Raw genomic sequence first — 22,422 nt, 5'->3', positions numbered from 1 at the left:
AGATGCACCAGTATTTACATCAGAGGCAAGTGCGCAAATTTATCAAAATTTGAAAATTTTGTTGAAGGATTGGGAGGTTTTCAATTCAGAAATGATAGATGGGAGGTAGGTTTTAATTTAGAGATTTTACTGGTCCTGAGCACAGAAACATTGCAGATAACATATTCCTTGCTGATTTCATTCCCCACATATCTTTGTTGTGAAGCTTTAGCTCTTGGTGAGAGAGATATTAAAGGTGGGTGGCCACTTTTTGACTTGTTTACCAAAGGAATTTGTATATTTTGGCATATCACATCACAGATATGCTTAAATTACATGGTAATTTGGGGACATTCAGCCAACAAGGATTTGAAAAGTTAAATGACACTACAAGTAAGTGGTATTACTGTGCTACTTCTAATAAGGGCAGGTCCGCTCTTGTGTGCGGTCACAGTAAACGTTGATGTGACCTCAGCGTCTGAGACGTAATGTAGTAGGCAGTTTGTAGGAGTGATCATTATAACAGGATCTGTTTAATACAGTATGATAGTTTAGCACTAGTGCTTCCTTGAGTGTAAATGCATTTCCTCTTGTTTTAGGTAAGGATATGTTTTGATCAGAAAGAATTTTATATACATTTGTGATTCTTTGTCTAGAATATCTAGATTCAGAGAATTAGTCTCGAAGTATAATAGTATAGTGAGTTCCTGGTGTTGCTGTCAGTAATGCTCTTTCTTGAGTGAACTGGGTGAGTGAATGAGTTGGGTTTAACGCCGCTTGAACAGTATTCCAGTTATATCACATCGTGTCAGCTTGATGTGCGTGATAAGACCGTAGGGATTAAAGTCTCAGAACTTTACCACTTTTCCGAAACCCACGAGCACTGGAATGCTGCTGACAAACCCAGAAACATAACAGAAGTGATATAAACATCACATGAGAGCTGGTGAACTGGTATTCGAACCCACATTTAGATAGTGATTTCGCGTAGATCTTGGACAGTAACTTGAAACAATTTGGCAGCAAACGTTTTGGTCTAGTGAAAGAAGTGAATTTTGAAATGCCCTTGCATGTTTATTCGTGTTTCATTTTGTTGAACCTATCCATCGTGCACGTTCATTCAAACAATACCAATACCAAAGCGTCTCCCTTTTGACGACTAACATATTACCGCTGTGACACTCTCTATCCAACACCTGCGGTCATCGTGCTAATTGTTAGAATCCATGAAAGCAGCTTTTATACATTCATGGCTTTCATATCGCTCATGACTAAATACGTGTTTATTTATCTTACTGGTGTGTTAGCTCACTGTGATATGTATTTCTATGGTGAACATAACAACGCAGATAAGTATAAATACATGATCCAATTTTTTATTCATGAAAAATGTAGCTTTGTCATACGAGTTCCACATGGGAGCACACGGCTATTGACACTGTATCTTATTATTAGATATTCCATGGATCCTTTGATCTTGGTAAATTCGAGTGTTCATCATGTGATAGCCCCAGGTACATTATCCACGTGGGGCCATTGCGTGGAGCCCATCCATTGTGTCCCCGCTGTCATAGTACTAGAGTATTACTTAAAGAGGTTGGAAACTGACTCATCCACTATAGTAGGTCTGTCCATAATAAAAGTATTTGAGGACATCATATCACATATTGTTATCATACTGCTTGTTTCAGTCGGTCATTTCAGAGAGGAATGGCCAAAACACAAAGACATTGTTTGTCGTTAATTTGTTAACCTACCATCAATATTTCCACCAAATATGTGTGAAATTATTCCGCTGAAAATTAATCTGAAATTCTAATAAGGTTACATGTATTTGTGACGACAACTGGTGATCAATTGCTATGGAGTAATGCATCCATTGAAATGACCTCCAGTATCATATCCTTCAACATTTATAATTTTCTAAAGTGTTCTAATAAGGGGAACTCCCCATAGAGGGTTAGTTGTTTAACGCTGCACTCACCAATGCTCAAACTATATGGGGCGGTTAGGTAGCCTTGTGGTTAAAGTGTTCGCTCGTCACGCCGAAGACCCGGGTACAGTTCCCCACATGGGTACAAGGTGTGAAGCTTATTTCTGGTGTCCCCCGCCGTGATATTTCTTGAATATTGAAAAAAGCAGCGTAAAACAATACTCACTCACTCAAACTATATGAATCTGGGCCAGACAAACTAGTGGTTTTAGGTGAGGTGAAGTGAAATGGGGTTTAACTTCGCGTCCAAGATTATTGCACTTATATAACGACGTGCATGTACGTGTGTGTGTTTGTGTGGCTGCTTGTACTAGTCCGGAATGATTTACCGATTTATAGTGCTAGTTCACTGAGATGCCATGCCGCAGTTTAACATGAATACCCCACTCAGACACAGTATACTGACTCCGAGCCGACCAGTCCTTGTTTTAGCCCCTTAATGCCGAGCGCCAGACAGGGTAACAACAAGTACCATGTTTTAACGTCTTTTGGTATGACGCGGCCGGGGATCGAACCCCGGACCTTCCGCTCTACGGGTGGACGCTCTACCGCTAGACCACGGAGGCGGTCTAGTGGTTTTAGGAGCAATGCCCCATTCCATCGTACGTTGAAGACAAGCTATCAGCCAAGTCACCGAGCCTGCCCAACCGATCTGCTAGTCGCTTAATACGACCAGCATGCCTGCTGGGGACCAATTCTAATCCGGAAACAGAACTGGGCTGTCCCCAAGTACTCCTAATAAGAACCAACTGAGGATTGGTTGGTTACAATGTCACCTGGCTGCTTATGTGTCGCCGAGCAACGGAAGGGTGGATCGATGCTTCTGCAATTCAATTCTTTATTTGATGAGGTGTAGGCAAGGGCCAGTTATTTCATTTGGTATCACGTGTGACTTGCTATTACAGTAATGAGTTGGGTTTAAGGTCGCTTTGAACAGTGTTCCAGTTATTATCACAAGCGTGACAGCTAAATGTGGGAGGAAAGCTCGAAGCGACGCAGGTCTCAGGCGTTTACCATTTTGGTGACAGGTATGGTGCTGACAAACCTGGAAACATAATCTTGGCGGACCGGGATTCGAACCCACAAGAATAGGTGTCGTTAGCGTCCAAGGGACTCAACTCTGCATAGCGAAAATTTGGGCGCTTTAGACTACTAGGCCACCCGTTCCCTAATAGCTACAACAACAGAAAGTATCGATTTTTACACATTGACTGGACCCGTGAAGATTCCGGGGTAGAATAGGTCTTCAGCAACCCATACTTGCCGTACAAGGCGACTATGCTTGTCGTAAAAGGCGACTAACGGGATCGGGTGGTCAGGCTCGCTGACTTGGTTGATACATGTCATCGATCCCATTTGCCTGGATCGATGCTCATGCTGTCAATCACTGGATTTTCTGGTCCAGACTCGATTATTTTACAGACCGCCGTCATATAGCTGGAATATTGGTGAGTGCGGCGTTAAACAACAAACAAACAAACAAAACAAACAAACACATTCACTTAGAAGTACAGAGGCATTAGCATGATAGATTGCTACGTTTTGGACTGTGTTGAAGTCTCTGGTCGAGACCATTATATTAAAGTTGTGTTTGGACCTCCCTACCCTATCCCCAATCAAAGTTGAAGAGGAAAAGCTGTTGCATGATTTATAGTGATCACGTTCTGGTGCATTTGGCATGATGGATTCAAATGATTGCTTTGCTCCCATTGTTATTACTATAGACAAGAAGGTAATGTCACTTATGTTTAATATAAACGATATGATCTTATTGGTTTAACGTCAGTTTGTTAGCAAGATATGAAATTCATCATATACCCGCGTTATTAATTATGTTTTGATTCATTAGAAAGTTAACATTCACTGTATATCGTGATATGAATGTAACAGAGGTAATATGAATATAAACGAAGTGATATGAACACAACAGAGGAGATATGGTGTTTGTTTGTTTGTTGTTTTACACCGCACTCAGCAAAATTCCATCTTCAATACGGCGGTCTGTAAATATTAGAGACCTATTCTAACTCGGATCTTAATTTTGTATGGATGTCGGCAACACATATTTACGATTTTACTACTTGTGCGTTTCTTCTTTTGTTGAGTATATATCATCAATCGTACAAAGGGATAATCAGGACACCCACATCGCCTTGGAGATATCGTTGCTGCTCTTCTGAGGAGGCAGCGTATGATGAGAAAGGAACTACAGTAAACTACGTTTATTACGAACACGCTTATAACGAACTAACGGATATGACGAACTAACTTTTTAGTCCCGACTATATGCTGCAGTTAAGCTGTATATATGCTTATAACGAATTACGGTTATAACGAACTAAAATAAGTAGTCCCTTTGAGTTCGTTATAACCGTAGTTTATTGTATTATTCAAGATTGATACTTGTCCCAGACTGAGACTACCATCTTCCCGAGGCAGGTGAGTTAACTGACTATAAAAGTCTAGTTTCCACTTTTAAAGTCAGTTAACTCCCTTGCATCGGGAAGATGGAGACTACAGGAACAGCTATAATTTGATTTTTCTGTCCTGAAATGTTGGTTTGAAAACTGTTTCATTGATCATTTTACAAAGATTGTTGAAGGAACGTGTCAAAGTTGCCCTTAACAGCGAACTGTTTTGAAGGTTCCGCTTTTTTCTCTTTTCCAACATGTAAAGGTTTTCGAACGGTTTATCTGCTCACGTGGCGGACAATGTTCATATTGTATGTCAAAACATTTCACATTTCATGTATAAATATATATTCACCGTTAAACATATCAAGTGGAACGAGTGATATAATATCATATAGTTTGTCCTCTTTGATTTGTATTCTTCATTTTGAATTTACACTGCAAATAATGATAAGGTGAAATGATTAAAATATGAAATGCGTTTTCTTTATTATTCTAAAATCAAACGTATCCATTTTCAACATCAAATATGGAGGTTTACTGAAATAAATAAACTACAATAACACAATAGGGAGCATTATCTCTTTATTGCCACCTTGATCGTCTCTATAAATGACTATAAATACCAATACCCATGTGCCATTTTCAGTCGCTGAAGCCATCTTACAATATGTTGCCTTCAACGTTCATCTGTTTGTGCGTTGTCTCTGCCGCTGCTGGTGGTGGACGTAAGTACTTTTGTTTGTCTTTAAAAGTTAACAAATTGCAAGTGTGTATTGTAATGAACTAAAAGACTTCGCCTCCTTTATGTGTACATTAAACTACGGTTATAGCGAATACGCTTATAACGAACTGACGGATAAAACGAACTTACTTGTTTGGTGTAGTTGTGCAATATATATGCTTATAACGAACTACGGTTATAACGTACTAAAATTAGTAGTCTCCATGAGTTCGTTATAACCGTAGTTTACTGTACTTTAAGCCGGCCATGTATTAAATTGGTATACACGTACTCACTACTTCCGCGGTCTATCACATTTACGGAAAGTATCATTATCTATTGATTATTTGCAGCTATGATCTCAGAAATAATGTTCTAGCTATTACTCTAACCGGTTCGCCCACCCTTCTTTCACATCTCAGGACATTTCACAACCAATATTGGAAAACTGCACTTTTGACAAGTATTAAGATGTATCCTGATCTTTTCATGTCAGTTTCATAGTGCTAGCCGATGTCGCGTACCCGGCAGGGTAACAACAAATACCATATTTTACGCGAGACAAAACGCTGTAATTAGACTTTATGATCCCAATTTTAGCTCTATAAGACCATATCCGTGACAACCCAAACAACAGCATTCAGTGGGATAAAGTCAAAGCCCTCACCACCAACCTCAAAGACTTAAAACTCAGAAAACTACAAAGCCATCAACATCAAAAGACTCCAAACGTCGATCAACCATGACCAAGGCTATTACATATATCCGCGGCGTACCATCAACTCATCAAAGACCCAAATCAGTCATAATCCTGTTGTTTATATTACTGACTTCACTCTTTCGTTTATGTTACTGACTTCGCCGTTAATGTCTTGACTACCCTCTTGTGTACATAACAGACTTCGCCTATCAAGTATATCTACATCTGATATCTACTCTACTGTATAAACATTGCCTTCTACCTGTATATAAACTTGTCAACCATACTCTGTATATCACTCAGCCTCAGCACTACACAATAAGCAATCCAAAAAACACCAAAATATCCCCATCCTAACCTACTCCCTCAGTGGACTACAAGCCCTCAAAAATAAAAACACAAAAAACCGCCCCAAACTAATAAATCAAATACTCAAAAGCTCAAACAACTTAACTAAGTCAGGTAAACAAATAGAGTTCATTTGGATCCCCGCCCTCGTAGGAATCTTTGGAAATGAAAACGCAGATAAAGCAGCCCTTAAACTCCCAGAAAAAAGCTTAAACTTACCCAGCTCAAAATCAGAAATCAAAAGTGTCACTAAACAAAAAATCAACAAAAAATGGCAAAATATATACCAAAACTCAAATAGCCAAATCAGGAAAGTACTAAAATAAAACCTAACTAAACCAAAAATACTACACACATCCAAAAAAATCGACAGAATAATTACTAAACTACAAACAGGCCACACCAAACTAGATAATCACCGTAAAATATCTAATCTACACACAACAGGAAACTGCCCACATTGCAGACAACATGAAACACCAGAACACGTACTCATTCACTGCACACACTACCAAACACACCGAACAACACTACAGACCACCCTAAATCTTAAAACCGCACTTACACTAGAATCAATCCTAAATCCACAAAATAAATTAGAAAAATTCAAAGCCTTTGGCATATACCTAATTAAAACAGGACTAATTAGTCGCATTTAATCACTCCCCCCCCAAAAAAAATAATTTTTTTTTTTTTATTAAAATCAAAACTACCTTACCAACAACCCAACACACACAGCTCCCTTAGTTCGTCCTCCACCCACTCTTGGCATTCATTCAATTCCACGTTATTATATTGCATACATCATGTTATTAGGTGTAATATATCATACGTAATTATTCATTTGGACAAATCATTGCTTTGTGGTTTCGAATATTTTAATATTTTCGTAGATGATTCGACCCTTTCGGCTTTTTGTACTGATATCCAAATTTGGAAAGGAGTTTACAAATGGTCCATTTGAAAATATCTAAGTCATGCTCTGTAAGGAGAACTTGTTTTAGTTTTCGTGTTGAAATAAATTCATTTTTTCGTGTTAACCGCCGAATCACGTCCCTAACTTTAATTTCCTGTCCTGTTTTGAGATGCCCCCTAAGGGATGTGCCGGGGAGCATGTGTTTTTATGAGAGTTCAAAATCTTAACTACGGATGTTTTGGGAAGCTGTAACGCATGAATTGTTCTTTTCATGTACTTTGAAATGTCAAAGAAGGGCGAACGTCTTTAACTTTCAGCCTTAAAGTATTCAAATATTTTAATAACGAAACCTTTCGCATCAGCGGAAAGATGCTTGCGCTGAGACATCATGAAATCTAATACTAACACCGTATTCGTGCGTGCGTGATTCCCGTGCACGCTTTCGAGTTGACTGTGTCATATGGCCCTGTGACGCAGGGGTAGCATTATGCCGATGGCTGTTACAATGAATGCTCGTTCCACCCGTGACGAACAGGTTTGGTTGTTGATGAAATATAATGATAGCTAAATAGACAGATTTTTTATTCATGCACCGATTGTCTTTAAATGTAATATCCAGTTATGCATGACTGTTTAATAATCTCATACCAACTTCGACTGGAGTAGGTCCAATAGTTTTTCAGATATTGAAGTAAACGTCGGTACCTTAAATTAACTTCCAGACTTTTTTTTTATAGATGAGACACCTGCAATATATATACGTGTATTCGTGATATTATTCAATGTTTTGTCAATGAACTTTAAGTCCACTTCAGAATGAAGTCAAGAGGAATTAAAAATATTTGATTACTGGTGAATTAAACCAAATATATTCATTTTCTACTGCTTCAACGTATTTTCACGATCTCTTACAGCTTACAATCGTGTTTGGCACGTTGGATCCAAACGGAAAGACATCATAGCACGGGAGCGTGGGCTTCTGAGCTCCAGAGTCAGGTACATACCTTGTTTTTGTAGCAATGGTTTTAATGCAAAATATACAACTATATCATTAACTGCTATGTGGTGTTTAAAGGGAATATATTAATACTTTTGCAGAACTTTTCCATTTGGCTACAGTGATGTCGATTTTCTCTCATGACAATTATGCTCACTCGTTTCACAAACATGTCGTGTATTCACAGGAGATTCGTGAATGTAGGTCCTTAAAGCTCCCGCTTTTGGGGCCGTCACACCATGACGTTCTGCTCAGCGTTCTATGACGTTTGAGGAAACATTGGTAGTCGCCCATGGTCGCTGGGATAGCGCAAGAAGAGCGTTGTGTGAACGCTAGTGAACGTCGGTGATCGCCGGGAATCGGCGGAGAACGATGGTCCGGAAAAAAAGTTTTGAACATGCACAAAAGTTGTCACTGAGACCAGCGTTCTTCAACGTTTAATTTTAAACGCTGAAGAACGTTTAAGAACGTTCGTGGAACGTTTTACTAACGTTCGCCGAGCGTTGCACGCGTTCGGCTATCGCTAGTCAGTCGTTACTCTAGCGTTACTTGGTTGTTACTAATCGTTTGCTTTGCATTGAACGACTCACTGGCGACCTGTCAACGACCGCTGAACGGTCCCCTAGCGCACGCAGCGCACGCAGACGCTATTCTGTCGTTATTCACACGTTCGTCACACGCTCAACACGCTCGTCTAACGTTGACAAATCGTTCGTCGCGCGCCAGTGGCACGTTAGCACACGCTAATGGTTTTCAGGGGTATCTTACTTGGTCGCTGTTACACGCTTCTCGTGCGTTAGACACACGCTAGTCATGCGTTAGGCACACGTTAATCACACGCCAGATGTGTCATCCTCATTCTAGAACGCTCAAAAATTGAACGATTGAAATGTTCAGAGAACGTTGACCAGAACGTCATGGTGTGACGGCCCCTTTACATCATGTTTGCATTCTGTTCTTACATACACACAAATAGGAACAGTTCTGAGGCATCAGCTCTTTCATGTTTTCCTTTACACCTGTTGATAGGTCTGGTGGTTATTACATTTCTGAAATTATACCAGCGAATGATACAATTAATTACGATTCTAGCGCCTGCGTGGACGACTTCACCATCCGCCCATTGAGTGGAATCTGCAACAACCTGAACAACCCTGGATGGGGAGCGCCTCTACAGGACATGAGGAGACTCATCGCCCCAGACTATGATGACGGTATGCTCTTCACCGGGGAACCATACACTATGTACACGTGTATTTTCACGTACCGTTATTACATACACACACACATAGGCACAGATACACACACACAGGTATACACACACATGAACACACATATACACACACGCATAGGCACACATACATAGAGATACACACACAGGCACACACACTCACGCATAGGCACAGACACACATACATAGAGATACACACACAGGCACACACATATACAAACTCACGCTTAGGCACATTCACACATTCACAGATATACACAAACAGGCACATACACATACACACAAATAGGCAAAGACACACATACACAGATACACACACAGAAACACAGACATAAACACACATACATAGATACAGACACACCTGCACAGATACACACACACACACAGACATACACAGACACACACACACACACAGACATAGACACACACAAACATACATACGCAGACACACACACAGACATAGACACACACAGACACAGATACACACACACACAAAGAGACGGGCACACATACAAAGAGATACACACAGAGACACACACACAGACATAGATGCACACAGATACACACACAGAGACATAGACTCACACATACACAGAGATACACACACAGAGACATAGACACACACATACTGAGAGATACACACACACAGACATTGACACACACATACACACACAAAGAGACACGGACCTCATACAAAGAGATACACACACAGAGACACATACACACACAGACACACATACATACACACACAAACAGAGAGAAATACTTTCCTTTCATTCAAGAATCCCATTGCTGTAATTTTCAATACCATTTCTTGCACGGAAATGATCGTGTCCGGTGATCGTGTCCAATTTTCTTCATGTTTTTACCATATGTCCTATTTCATTATGTACATAAAATGCCATTTTTCTTATTCTATTCCTAGTTTAGTGTTAATCAACTGTGCATTAAGGATTTTCCTTAGGATAATAAAGTTTAATATTATCTTACACATGAGTGAGTGACTGGGCGCGAGCGTCCGTGCGTGGGAGTGAGTGAGTGAGTGAGTGGGTGGGTGGGTGACTGGGCGCGAGCGTCCGTGAGTGAGTGAGTGAGTGAGTGGGGACGGGACATTCCACCCCATGGATCACACAGAAACACGAAATCTGTCCCAAGAGAATCTTGTTTATGATTTCAGGTAAAGGTACCCCTCGTTTCGATGGCCTGCCAAGTCCTCGGGCGGTCAGTACGGGTTGTTTCTCCGTCGACAGTGACAGTACACTGGAGCCCAGCATCAACGCGCTGGTCATGCAGTGGGGACAGTTCATGGCTCACGACTACGTGGGGACGCCCAGGTTTAAAAGTAATAACTTACCTTTCTTCTTCATGTATTGGAGTGGTCTATTATGTCTCAAAGTGAGATTGACCAATCAGAAAGCAGAACTACTATAAGCCCATGTACCGTTTTAAATAAAAATCCAAGGTGGTTGTTACTGACCTTATATGAGACCGTCTGCCGTCAGTAACAGCCATCCTTGGACTTTTTTACTGACGATATATTATTAGTTATGGTGTCTTTAGTTGCCGTAGACGGTGTTATATTCTTCTGCTAAACTAATATGACACCGTATACGGCAACTAAAGACACCATAACGAATTTATCATACCGAAAAGTTTCCCCTTTGTGGTATCCATATCACACATTTTGCCTTTTATCAGAGATTTCCTCATCGGCGCTACTAACGAAGCGTTTGACAGCCATTACGGATGTCAAAGTGAGACCACTCTTCAAACCTTCGAGGCAAAACCTTGTTGAAAATTTTAACTATAATCTTTATGAATAAAGTAACTAATGTGATATAAAAACAGATTAATGTCTTTGCATATCACAATTAATGATAGTAAAACGCAAAACAGTGTCAAAAAACGAATTTCGGTACCAGCATTTCCATGTGAAATATGTGAGGCGGGTGTTGGAAAACCCAAGATGTCTGTTATTGACGGTATTCGGTCTCATATAAGGTCAGTGTCAGCCATCTTTGATTTTCACTGTGTACGGGCTCATGTGGGGTCAGTAGTTCTGCTCTCCGATTGGTCAATCTCACTTTGAGGCATAATAAGGGATCATAGTTGTTCTGCTTTCTGATTGGTCAATCTCACCCACCTCACATATTTCACATGAAAATCCTCACACTCCGTCGCAGTGGTGACTCAGCATAACACCACTGCCACAGGCTAATTTGCATATCACGTGACCGGACTTTTCTCTTGTTTGTAAACAAACGCGCTTTTTCAGAAATCAGTATAGAACAGACTAATGCAAGTATTTGGGGGCGCTTTACATATTGTTTTGCATAACTATATAGATATGCTACTACAACTGCGACAGTGAGTTGCATGACAATATGTATTTATGCATCAAAGTGATCGTGTCGCTAGCTCTCCGTTGGGCTTCGATGACAGCGCGTGGAGCCGTACAACCAATGTAAACATAAGATAACTACGCAAAAACAAGTAGATTTTTACGTATTTGCATACTTTCTCAATGAAAGTTAACCATTCTTTGACATTTGTTTATGAAAATGTGTAGACTTGTCAAACATGAAACGGATGAAAAGCATATGCAATATCTTGAATGGACTGTGAAAGATGTGACGAATCGTCACATGGCGCTGGCCTGTGGCAGAGGTACTATGCTAGCTGGCTGCCGACCGCATGGAACTCTGGGTAGGAGAGTGGAAAATCCTGGTACAGAAATTCGTCATTCGACACTGTTTTGTGTTTAAATATAATTACTTGTGATGTGCAAAGTCATTATTGTTTTAAAGAAACCGCGTTCGTGACTTTATTAATAAGAATTATGGAGAAAAAACTCACAGCGGAGGATACTGATTTACAAATAGCAACGTCATAGAACAATAATGGGGTGACGTCACAAACAGGAAACGTGACGTCAATGACGTCACATAGTAATAGAATGGATATTTAAACACAAAACAGTGTCGAATGACGAATTTCTGTACCAGGATTTTCCACTCTCCTACCCAGAGTTCCATGCGGTCGGCAGCCAGCCAGCATAGTACCTCTGCCACAGGCCAGCGCCATGTGACGATTCGTCACATCTTTCACAGTCCATTCAAGATATTGCATATGCTTTTCATCCGTTTCATGTTTGACAAGTCTACACATTTTCATAAACAATGTCAAAGAACGGTTACGGTTCATTGAGAAAGTATGCAAATACGTAAAAATGTACTTTGTTTACATTGGTTGTACGGCTCCACGTGCTGTCAACTAAGCCCAACGGAGAGCTAGCGATATGGTCACTTTGATGTATTAATATATATTGTCATGAAATTCACTGTCGCAGTTGTAGTATCATATCTATATAATTATGCAAAACAATATGTTAAGCGCCCCAAATACTTGCATTAGTCAGTTCTATACTGATTTCTGAAAAAGCGCGTTTGTTTACAAACAGGAGACAAGTCCGGGCACGTGATATACAAATTAGCCCGTGGCAGTAGCGTTATGCTGAGTCACCACTGCGCCGGAGTGAGAATAGATAGCTGTCCGTTGTTAGGGAAAATTGAGCTCCTATCAAGCTACAGAGGGCTGCAGATTTCTTATACCATGTGGACAATGTAATGATAAGTCTATCCATTTTAGCTGTATTACCTGTTTAGACGTTAAGTACACTTTTCCATTGTTAACGTCTGTGTTACATTTAAGCGTTGTATGGAAAACATATGTTGTGTACATGGTCCTGTCATTTGCACCGGCTGTAAGAGTCATGTTTTTATTTTGACATGACATGCGATAAAGATACCACATACAATGTAGTGTAAATTTTCGGCACATTAAATTCGTTACGGTGTCTTTAGTTGCCGTACCCGGAGTCATATTAAGTCAGCAGCAACGTAATGGGACCGGCTTCTGGTAACCTCATATGACACCGTATACGGCAACTAAAGACACCATAACTAATAGCATACCAACACAAAATATAGATGCTTAGCTACGCAGTGGCCAAAGTCACTACGTGGAGCCGTGTCCCTTGGCCGTACCAGGATCCGCTGACCAAAGCTTTGAATCCCAGATTCGTCCCCATTGCTAGAGATACGAGTATTTTCTGTACTCCTAATATTATAGCATCATAAAACAGCTTCCTTATATGAATATATGATTTAGTTAATAAGAATGAATTTCTTTTCTAAGGTTTCACATAAACCATACTATTGTCCATGTTTTCAGCAAAGAATTGCTGCTCCGGCATCGGTGCTGACGGTAAACACCCGGACATTGACACAGAGTGAGACAACTTTGGATAAATATAGAAATTATTGTGCCAGCACTATATGAGCACTATATATACATTACACAGGAGCCATCCTGTAATACTTAGCGTATTTTGTGAGAACAACTCACTGTTTAAAATGAAATCGTAATTTAAACGATAATCTATGTGACGCATTTTTTAAGGGAACATTATGCCACACATTACGTTATTCTAATTAACAACTCCTGCAAGGTTTTCTATGAATACAGTTCTCAAGGATGGGCAACGCCACGTTGTCAAGAATATTGATATCACACACAATATGTGTTTCAAATCAGATACTGAATCAACTAACACGCCTTTGTATTGGTCAGTGCGCTTTTAAAATTCCTCTCAAATATTTCATTTATAAATATTTATTTCTACTTTTAGTGGAACGTGCTTCCCAATCGCCATACCGTCCGGTGACCGCCACTTTAACGACTGCATACCATTCACCCGATCTGAACCCTCCACACTATGTAAATATAACCTGTTTATATATCGTTTGATCATACTGTTGCACAGAAGCACATGTCCATCTGCTGTGGTTATATTACCTTGTCAATGAGTCATAATGACTGCACCGTATGGCTGCCGAAACAGACCGCAATGAAACAGTCCTAAAAAAAAAAAAAAAAAAAAAAAAAAAGAAACAGTCCTATCCATATGCTACACCATATGTGAAAGTATGACATTTTGGTTTCCGTGATGTACCTGAATTATTGGCGTAAAATAACAGTAACTTACTCACTCATTCACTTTGCAGCCACGGACCACAGGGAGCAGATGAACATGCTCACGTCCTACATTGACGGCAATACCGTCTACGGGGGTTCAGTGGAGGAGAACGACCAACTGAGGACGAAATCAGGAGGTAAGTGACGTCTGTAATAATAACGGGGAATTTCTGCAACCACCTCTCTCTCTGGGCCTTACCCCTGCTCGCCCCTCCTCTTTCACTCTCCCTCTGTCTGTCTGTCTGTCTCTCTCTCTCTTTCTCTCAATCTATGTGCAGTTCGCCTAGTGTATACATATATAAGTATATGTATACCGCCACAGAATTTAGATGCTGAGGTACCCGATTGCCTGAGGCACTGCGGGGAGATGCTTGAAATCTGTGATATACCTCAATTACTGTTCAAAGCACACTTTCAAACGTCTCCGAAGAACACTCATTGCTGGAGTATTTTCTGTACAGTTAATATCATGGCATTACTGGAAAATAACTTTTGTCTAAATATTTTTCTTCGGTCCGGAATTTCAAAGATATGGACGAATACAGTATATTTTCCAAAGTTGTGACACTTTTCTGCCACTTTATTAATGGTACTCCCACATTGTGCAAAGCTTTGCCATTTTGTGGGTAGTAGGTAACATATGGTAATTAAAGTTCTACTCCATTACATAGACACGACAATTGACATCTTTGAATTAATATGTTACTGATGTCAATGGAGGAATCATTCTACACAGCACAATTCATAATTCATTCGTCAGTTTATATATTTGCATGTATATTTATATTTATATAAAGACATTGAAACCATCGTTATGTGTGATCAGGGTTGATGGCCACCGCCGCTGGGAGCGACAACCTACCCCCCTCTGACACCATGACCTGCGCCAAGAGACCCGGCTACAGCTGTCTGAATGCTGGTAAAAAACATGAAAACGTCCATAATGTATGATTAAAAAATTCTTAGGTATAAAAGGGTTAATTTTATAACATATCTGTTGGATAAGGATAGTTGTATCATGCTCAGTATACATTGGTAATATGTCTGAACACCCTATTAGCATGGGCTCAATAGGTTTCAATTACCTCCTACTTGACATCAATGGTGATCCTCGTGCCCGACGACGTGGTTCTTGCTCGTGCTATCAACCTCTGGTTCGCCTGGCAAAGGGGCGGTGGGGTAGCTTAGTGGTCAAAACGTCCGCTCGTTATGCCGAAGGCCCCGGTTAGATTCCCCACATGGGTACAAAGTTTAAAACGAGGCCACCGCTGTGATGTTGCTTGAATATTGCTAAAAGCGGCATAAAACCATACTCACTCACCTGGTGAAGATTCGCGTATAAACAGGCCCCCTAGATATAGCTGAATTATGGCTGAAGTCGGCGTAAAACAACAGTCACTCATCTACACCACAAGTTGTAGCATAAGTTGTTCGTTCATGTAGATCATGCATTGTTACACCCAGGCGTCTCTAGGTCTTCCAAATAAGCTGTCAGATGTGATACACGGGTCCAAGTCGGTTATTTTACCTTTATTCAGAACAATGGCCACGTTGTTGTATTGACGAAAGACGTTATTATCTCAATCACTCCCACACACATCTTTCAGGCGACTTTCGAGCCAACTCCTTCCCGGGTCTAGCTGCCATGCATACATTGTGGGTGCGGGAACACAACAGACTTGCAGTCGGTCTTGCAGCCGAGAACGCCAACTGGAACGACGAGAGGCTCTTCCAGGAAGCTCGCAAGATCGTCATCGCCTCCCTTCAGCGCATCACCTATAACGACTGGCTTGTGAAGGTGCTTGGGCAAACCTACTTCGACGCTTTCAACCTCGGAGCTACATATTCCTATGCTGATACAGTTAACCCAGGATTGATCAACAGCTTTGGCACTGCAGCTAACAGATTTGGCCACTCACAGATTCGCGCCAAGTATAGAATGACGGGCGATGATGTGGACACCAACGTCGAGGACATGATAATGGACCCTTCGTATGTCACTGATGGATTCAAGGAAGTCCTTGAGGGTCTACTTGACGCCCAGAACCAGAAAACTGACGACAAGTTCCCTCTGGGTAGGTGTGAAGAAACTCGTACTGTGTTATTGGTCCCTAATTATGTTTGGTACCTCCTTTCTAAGAAAACGAGTGTGTGTCTTGAAGCTGCGACTGACCCTCTGACTTACAGAAGCAATACCGGAAGTCGCGTATGAAAACACTGCTAGTGTTGGTAAATTGTCAAGGTCTCAATATTTTCAGTCCCACTATTTCGAATTTTATGTTTTTACAGAAATATTTACACATCAGAAGCCCCACTAAACGTTAGGCTCTAGTTTGATGGACAAGGATCTATATAGGGAGCTCATTTAAAGTAGTTCCTGCAATATGACCTCATTTGAATATCTATCAGTTCATGACACCAAGTCTGTCGGATCTGAGTTTTGAATTGATAACACTATCAAAGATAAGCGGTCCACATGTTCTTGTCGACCCGTGAAGATCTAGGGTAGAATAGGAGTTCAGCAACCCATGCTTGCCGTAAAAGGCGACTATGCTTGTAAGAGGCGACTAACGGGCTAGGCTAGACGTGGTCAGGCTCGCTGACTTGGTTGATACATATTATCGTATCGCAATTGCGTGGATCGATGCTCATGATGTCAATCACTGGACTGTCTGATCCAATAGTTACAGACCGCCGTCAAATGGCTGGAATATTGCTGAGTGTGGCGTTAAACAACAAACAACAATATTTAAAATAGTGGCTCCAGAAAGGCTGCTAGTAAGCGGGTTTTAGAAAGTGACTCGTCTGTAACCATCTACATGACAGTGTCGGTACTAGTCCCCGTGGAAGCATTGTTTGGTTATGCAAATCATTTAAACCCAAGCGTATCTAGCGAATACGAACCACTTTGAATGTAGCAGGAATTTTCAACCAAAAATGTCTCAACTTTTCCCCCATTATTTCAGTTTACATTGGATTGTTATGTGTGGCATATGGTAGTTTTCTCTTTCCCTTTGTGTTGAGCAATACTCCTGAAGTTCCAGGCCTTGTCTCCATTTCAAATTCCATTCCACTCGTCACCCACCTAAAAGTAAAGAGCTAAACATATATGATACCAGTGTATCAGTGACAAAAAATATCCACAAAACTGTACGACAAGAAGGATGACTTAAACTTTCCAGTAGCCAACTTACCCTTTATGTCGAGTCGTCCAACATGTCCAGCTTTTAGCACGCTCGTTATACGATTCTTGTTCTAAAGTTCTTTGACCAGGGTTAAGACATTCAAGGCTCTAGTGAGGATTTCAAAAGGTTTCTTGGCACGCATTTCTATATTTATCTTTGCATGTATTTGTGAATTGATTCCATCGGTGGGGCAGAATACGTTCGTTTTTTACGAACGCCTGGTGTCATCCCTATTTGATAGTGATTGAAAAAACACATGATCGTGATATAGTCGGAATTGCACAATAGACTCTGCTTTTAGCAACGATTGCTTATGAATAAGGAATTGGCTTGTCACTTTTATGAAAGTAAGGTGAGGTGAAATGGGGTTTAACACTATCATTGCACTTAATTAGCGACGTGCATGCACGTGTATGTGTGTGTGGCTGCTTGTATTAGTCTGGACTGATGTCGATTTATAGTGCTAGCCCACTGAGATACCATGCCGCAGTTTAACATGAATACCGACACAGTATACTGACTCCGTGCCGACCAGTCCTTGTTTTAGCCCATTAATGCCGAGCGCCAGACAGGGTAACAACAAGTACCATCTTTTTCGTATGACGCGACCGGGGATTGAACCCCGGACCTTCCGCTCTCCGGGTGGACGCTCTACCATTAGACCACGGAGTCCGTCTTTTTTTTAAAGTAAACTACCAACTCCTGTTTGCCAGGTTTGACGGATCATCTGCTGGAGAACGTCAAGAAACCAGGCGATGCACGAGACTTGATCTCATTTAACATACAGCGAGGTCGGGACCATGGCCTACCTCCTTATGCTGAGTTCCAGGCGAAGGCTGTACAATTTGCGATCGATAAAAACTTGCCTACTCCGACCGCAGCTGATCTTTCATGCGGCAATTCACTTTACACGTGAGTGTTCTGTTCAAGCGTTCAGAATGTATTACATTAAGGTTGTTGGGTCCATGTAATTAAAATGTTAAATACCAATTGACCTATAGGTATTTTATATCGTGGCGTCATCTCTGAAGAGAAAGATAATTAATGGCCTTCAAATAGCAAAGGTTCGTATGAATCAACGCAAATAGACCCAGATTTTACATTGTTTATCATTTAACGTAACAGCTGTAAGACCGCGGCCTGTCAATAATCGAGTTTGGTCCAGAAAACACAGTGGTTGATACTATGAGCAACGTTTCACGCCGTCGGGTCAGTGTACAACCGAAATGTCCAAGCCTGACCACCCGATCCATTTAGTCGGCTCTTACGACAAGTATAGGTTGCTGGGGATCTATTCTAGCCGGAAGCGCAACGGGTTTTTTTTTACGTTCAGGGGCTGAAACTGATGCTATGTTTTAGGAGCACCGATGACGCCGACCTCTATGTTGGGGCCATCAAGGAGGAGCACGTATCAGGGGGACTTGTCGGACCCACGTTTGCCTACATAATGGGTCAGCAGTACAGTGACATTCGGTTCGGGGATCGATTCTGGCACGAGACCACTAACACAACTATTGGCTTTACTACAGGTAAGGTGAGGTGAGGTGAGGTGAGGTGAGGTTTGATAAGGTGAGGTGCGGTGAGGTGAGGTGACGGGATTTAACATCGCCTTCAAGATTATTGCTCTTATATGCATGTATATGTGTGCGTGAGTGTGTGTGGCTCCTTGCACTAGTCAGGATTGATGAAGGTTTAATAGTGCCAGCCCACTGAGATACCATGCCGCAGTGTACTCACTCACACACAGTATACTGACTCCGAGCCGACCTTGTTTTGTCCTCTCATGCCGAGCAGGAAAACAACAAATACCATCTTTTAACATCCTTTGGAATGATGCTGCCGACATTCCGCTCTCTGGGGGACGCTCAATCCTCTATGCGACGGAGGTGGTCTTTAATACAATCATAAATGCGACAACATTTGTTGCCGAATTGTCAAACATTTAACGTAACTCATGTAAGGGTGTGTTGCCACCTTACAAATTCCTATATGCTTCATATTATTATCCTTTTAGGGCGATTGAATAGCCAAGTAGATCAAGTGTTAGATTGTCACGCCGAAGAACCGGGTTCGAGTTTTATCATTTGTACAATGTGCGAAAAACATTCATAGTGCGCCACACCACGATATCCGGATTGATAATTGCTAAGACACAATTCACAGAATCACCTTTTGATAGAGCTGCTGCGATTTGAAATGGTTGTGTGTTTTATACAACTCAAAGGTCTATTTAGGAGGCTATCATTGATCCAGTTAATTGATTTGTAGTTGAATTATCTCCCCTTCACTGTTCTACCATGTAACTGATACTTTCAGAGAAGTGATGTGTAGGTTATACATTTTCTTTTCACACGTAGCCCCAAGTTGCTGAGGAACGGAACTTCAAGTATTTGTATAAAACTTGCATAATTGTGCTGGATGAAATTGTCACTGTTCTACCATTTAATTGATACTTTAAGAGAAATGATGTGTCAGTTATACATTTTCTTTTCACACATAGCCCCAAGTTGCTGAGGAACAGGACTTCAAGTATTTGTATAAAGCTTGCATAATTGTGCTGAATGAAATTGTCACTGTTCTACCATGTAACTGATACATTTAGAGAAGTGATGTGTCAGTTATACATTTTCTTTTCACATGTAGCCCCAAGTTGCTGAGGAACAGAACTTCAAGTATTTGTACAAAGCTTGCATAATTGTGCTGGATGAAATTGTCTGATGAACATTGTTTCTTTGACAATGTCGTTTTCAGAACATGATAGTCCAATGCCAATATGTCTCTCTGGGATATAATGACTATTAAGTCGAACATTCATTCATAAGTTCTAGCTGATGATACTGGTGAATTTACAGCGAACCAGACATTACCTGTTATTTTAGAAGTCTAACCAATTCTCAAGTATCCATACTGTTCCTTCAACAACTGCATATTTATGCCTAATGTTTTTTTCAGAGCAACTGGCGGAGATCCGCAAGGTGAACTTTGCTCGGGTCATCTGTGTTAACGCGGGCATTGCCACTATCCAAAAGGACGCCTTCAAAATCCCGAGCTCGTAAGATTGGTTTATCGTTCTCACATAAGTATGTGCATCATTACTCCACTAGTCTACTTTAATCAACATATGAAAGACTTTAACTTAAATGTTACATACATATTAACATATTGCCAACACGATTACTGTGTAATCGTCTGTTACTCTAACGAACATGAAGGAATATAGGGCTAATCTGTATCTGAAATGACATAAGTCTGGGTTGTATGATCAGACCTAATTTGCGATCTGTAAAATATGTGTCTGCAATAGGCAATATGCAAATAAATGCGGCAAAACAAGTTCCATAATCATAAGAAATACGAGTCCATTGTATGATTCATGTGTTAATGATCAAATTCAAATAGTGAAGATACCAGGTGTTCAGGAAAAGGTGGGTGTATCCTGCCCTACTGGTGGCATCTGTCACAAACACATGCAAAGGCAAGTCAAATCTTCAACGGAACAAACATGGGAACATAGAACATAGAGTACAACACAAAATGGGTACTTGTAACTCAAACGCAACGTAAACGGTTTACCAAGTAAGTGTACTGTACAGTAAACTACGGTTATAACGAACACGCTTATAACGAACTGACGGATATAACGAACTTACTTTTTGGTCCCGACTACTTGCTGTAGTTATGCTGTATATGTGCTTATAACGAACTACGGTTATAACGAACTAAAGTTCGTAGTCACTTTGAGTTCGTTATAACCGTACTTTACTATATTGGTTATGCTTCACAGGGCATGCTGCACCCACGTATTTTTATTGAATACATCTATCTCAAAACAGCCTGTTACAAATGTAAGGCGCCCCAACACGTTCTTGAAATAGTTTATCGAAGAACAACGAGTGTTTTGTTGCAAGAAGATTGCTATCGGCTTGAATACATTGGCTTATAGTCTACCTCCAACAGGGATACCCACGCATGACGGGACATTGCTTTACCGCCTATCGACACCATCACCACACAACCCACCTGCTTTTAGCAGTGATTTCTTATGATTATTGAAGGGGTTTTGTCACTTTTATTATACCCATGCAATAGAGACCTTCGTTCCTGACTGGATACACATACTTTAACGTGCCCGGATATTATCTACTGATGATTTAAGCAATAAATATATCCAAGGTCTTGATAATCAGTGTGTTAAATCAGCATTTTCAGAGACCTTCAAAGATACACGGTGTGTGTGCATTTGTTTATTAGATTAGCTCTTTAAAAAATGTGGCACATCCGAACTAAATCGACATAAAAAAGAACAGGATATGACCTATAACATAACAGTTAAATCTTGTTATCACGAAGTCCATAAGTAAAGGTTGCGACCACCGTTCCAGAGTCCAACGGACTTGCGAAACCTAGGGAAATTGCGGAACATAAAGAATGTGACTTCGTGTCTCATACCAGAATTCAAAATGATAACGTTTACATTGCAGAGGATCTAACGACGAGGTCTCCTGCCACAGCCTTGATGATATTGATCTCTCCAAGTGGGTGGAGTAAGCCATGGAGATGTGTCTACCGTCAAGCATGTCGAACTCTCATGAAATAAAACAGTTCACTGCCCGAAATAAACTTTTCTTCACTATGCCTTAGAAAAACGGACCACGAGGCCAATATCAACCTATTTCGAACATCACCTCTTTACGAAACCCAAACTTTCTATTGTTGATTTCAGATGTATTACTTATAAAAAATGTAAGGATAAAACACGTCGTTCGCTTTAATAGGAATATATTGCTTATATTGTATCAAGTTGTGTTACAGCAATATGGTATTTTAGCAAACTAGAATTGACTACTCTCACTATTCCTATTCATGTGAGGTTTGCAAGTACCAACATCGAAGTTAAAGAT

General features: G+C 40.7%; 1 protein-coding gene across 1 annotated transcript; it reads left to right on the top strand.

Moving 5' to 3' along the window:
* The first annotated feature begins 5,046 nt into the window (after positions 1-5,046).
* On the top strand, positions 5,047-22,125 carry LOC139479775 (salivary peroxidase/catechol oxidase-like). The gene is made up of 13 exons (XM_071262647.1): positions 5,047-5,111; positions 7,986-8,067; positions 9,161-9,282; positions 10,477-10,641; positions 13,533-13,590; positions 13,990-14,078; positions 14,366-14,473; positions 15,163-15,255; positions 15,944-16,411; positions 18,235-18,433; positions 18,881-19,050; positions 20,474-20,573; positions 22,003-22,125. The coding sequence occupies exons 1-13, from the start codon at positions 5,054-5,056 to the stop codon at positions 22,067-22,069; spliced, it is 1,779 nt and encodes a 592-aa protein (XP_071118748.1). The 5' UTR covers positions 5,047-5,053; the 3' UTR covers positions 22,070-22,125.
* Positions 22,126-22,422: the final 297 nt, after the last annotated feature.

Source organism: Haliotis cracherodii, unplaced genomic scaffold (assembly GCF_022045235.1).
Source record: "Haliotis cracherodii isolate W230 unplaced genomic scaffold, xgHalCrac1.p SCAF_4, whole genome shotgun sequence".
Lineage (NCBI taxonomy): Eukaryota > Metazoa > Mollusca > Gastropoda > Lepetellida > Haliotidae > Haliotis > Haliotis cracherodii.
Note: the sequence above shows the minus strand (reverse complement) of the source record. Positions and strands in the feature narration are given on the sequence as shown.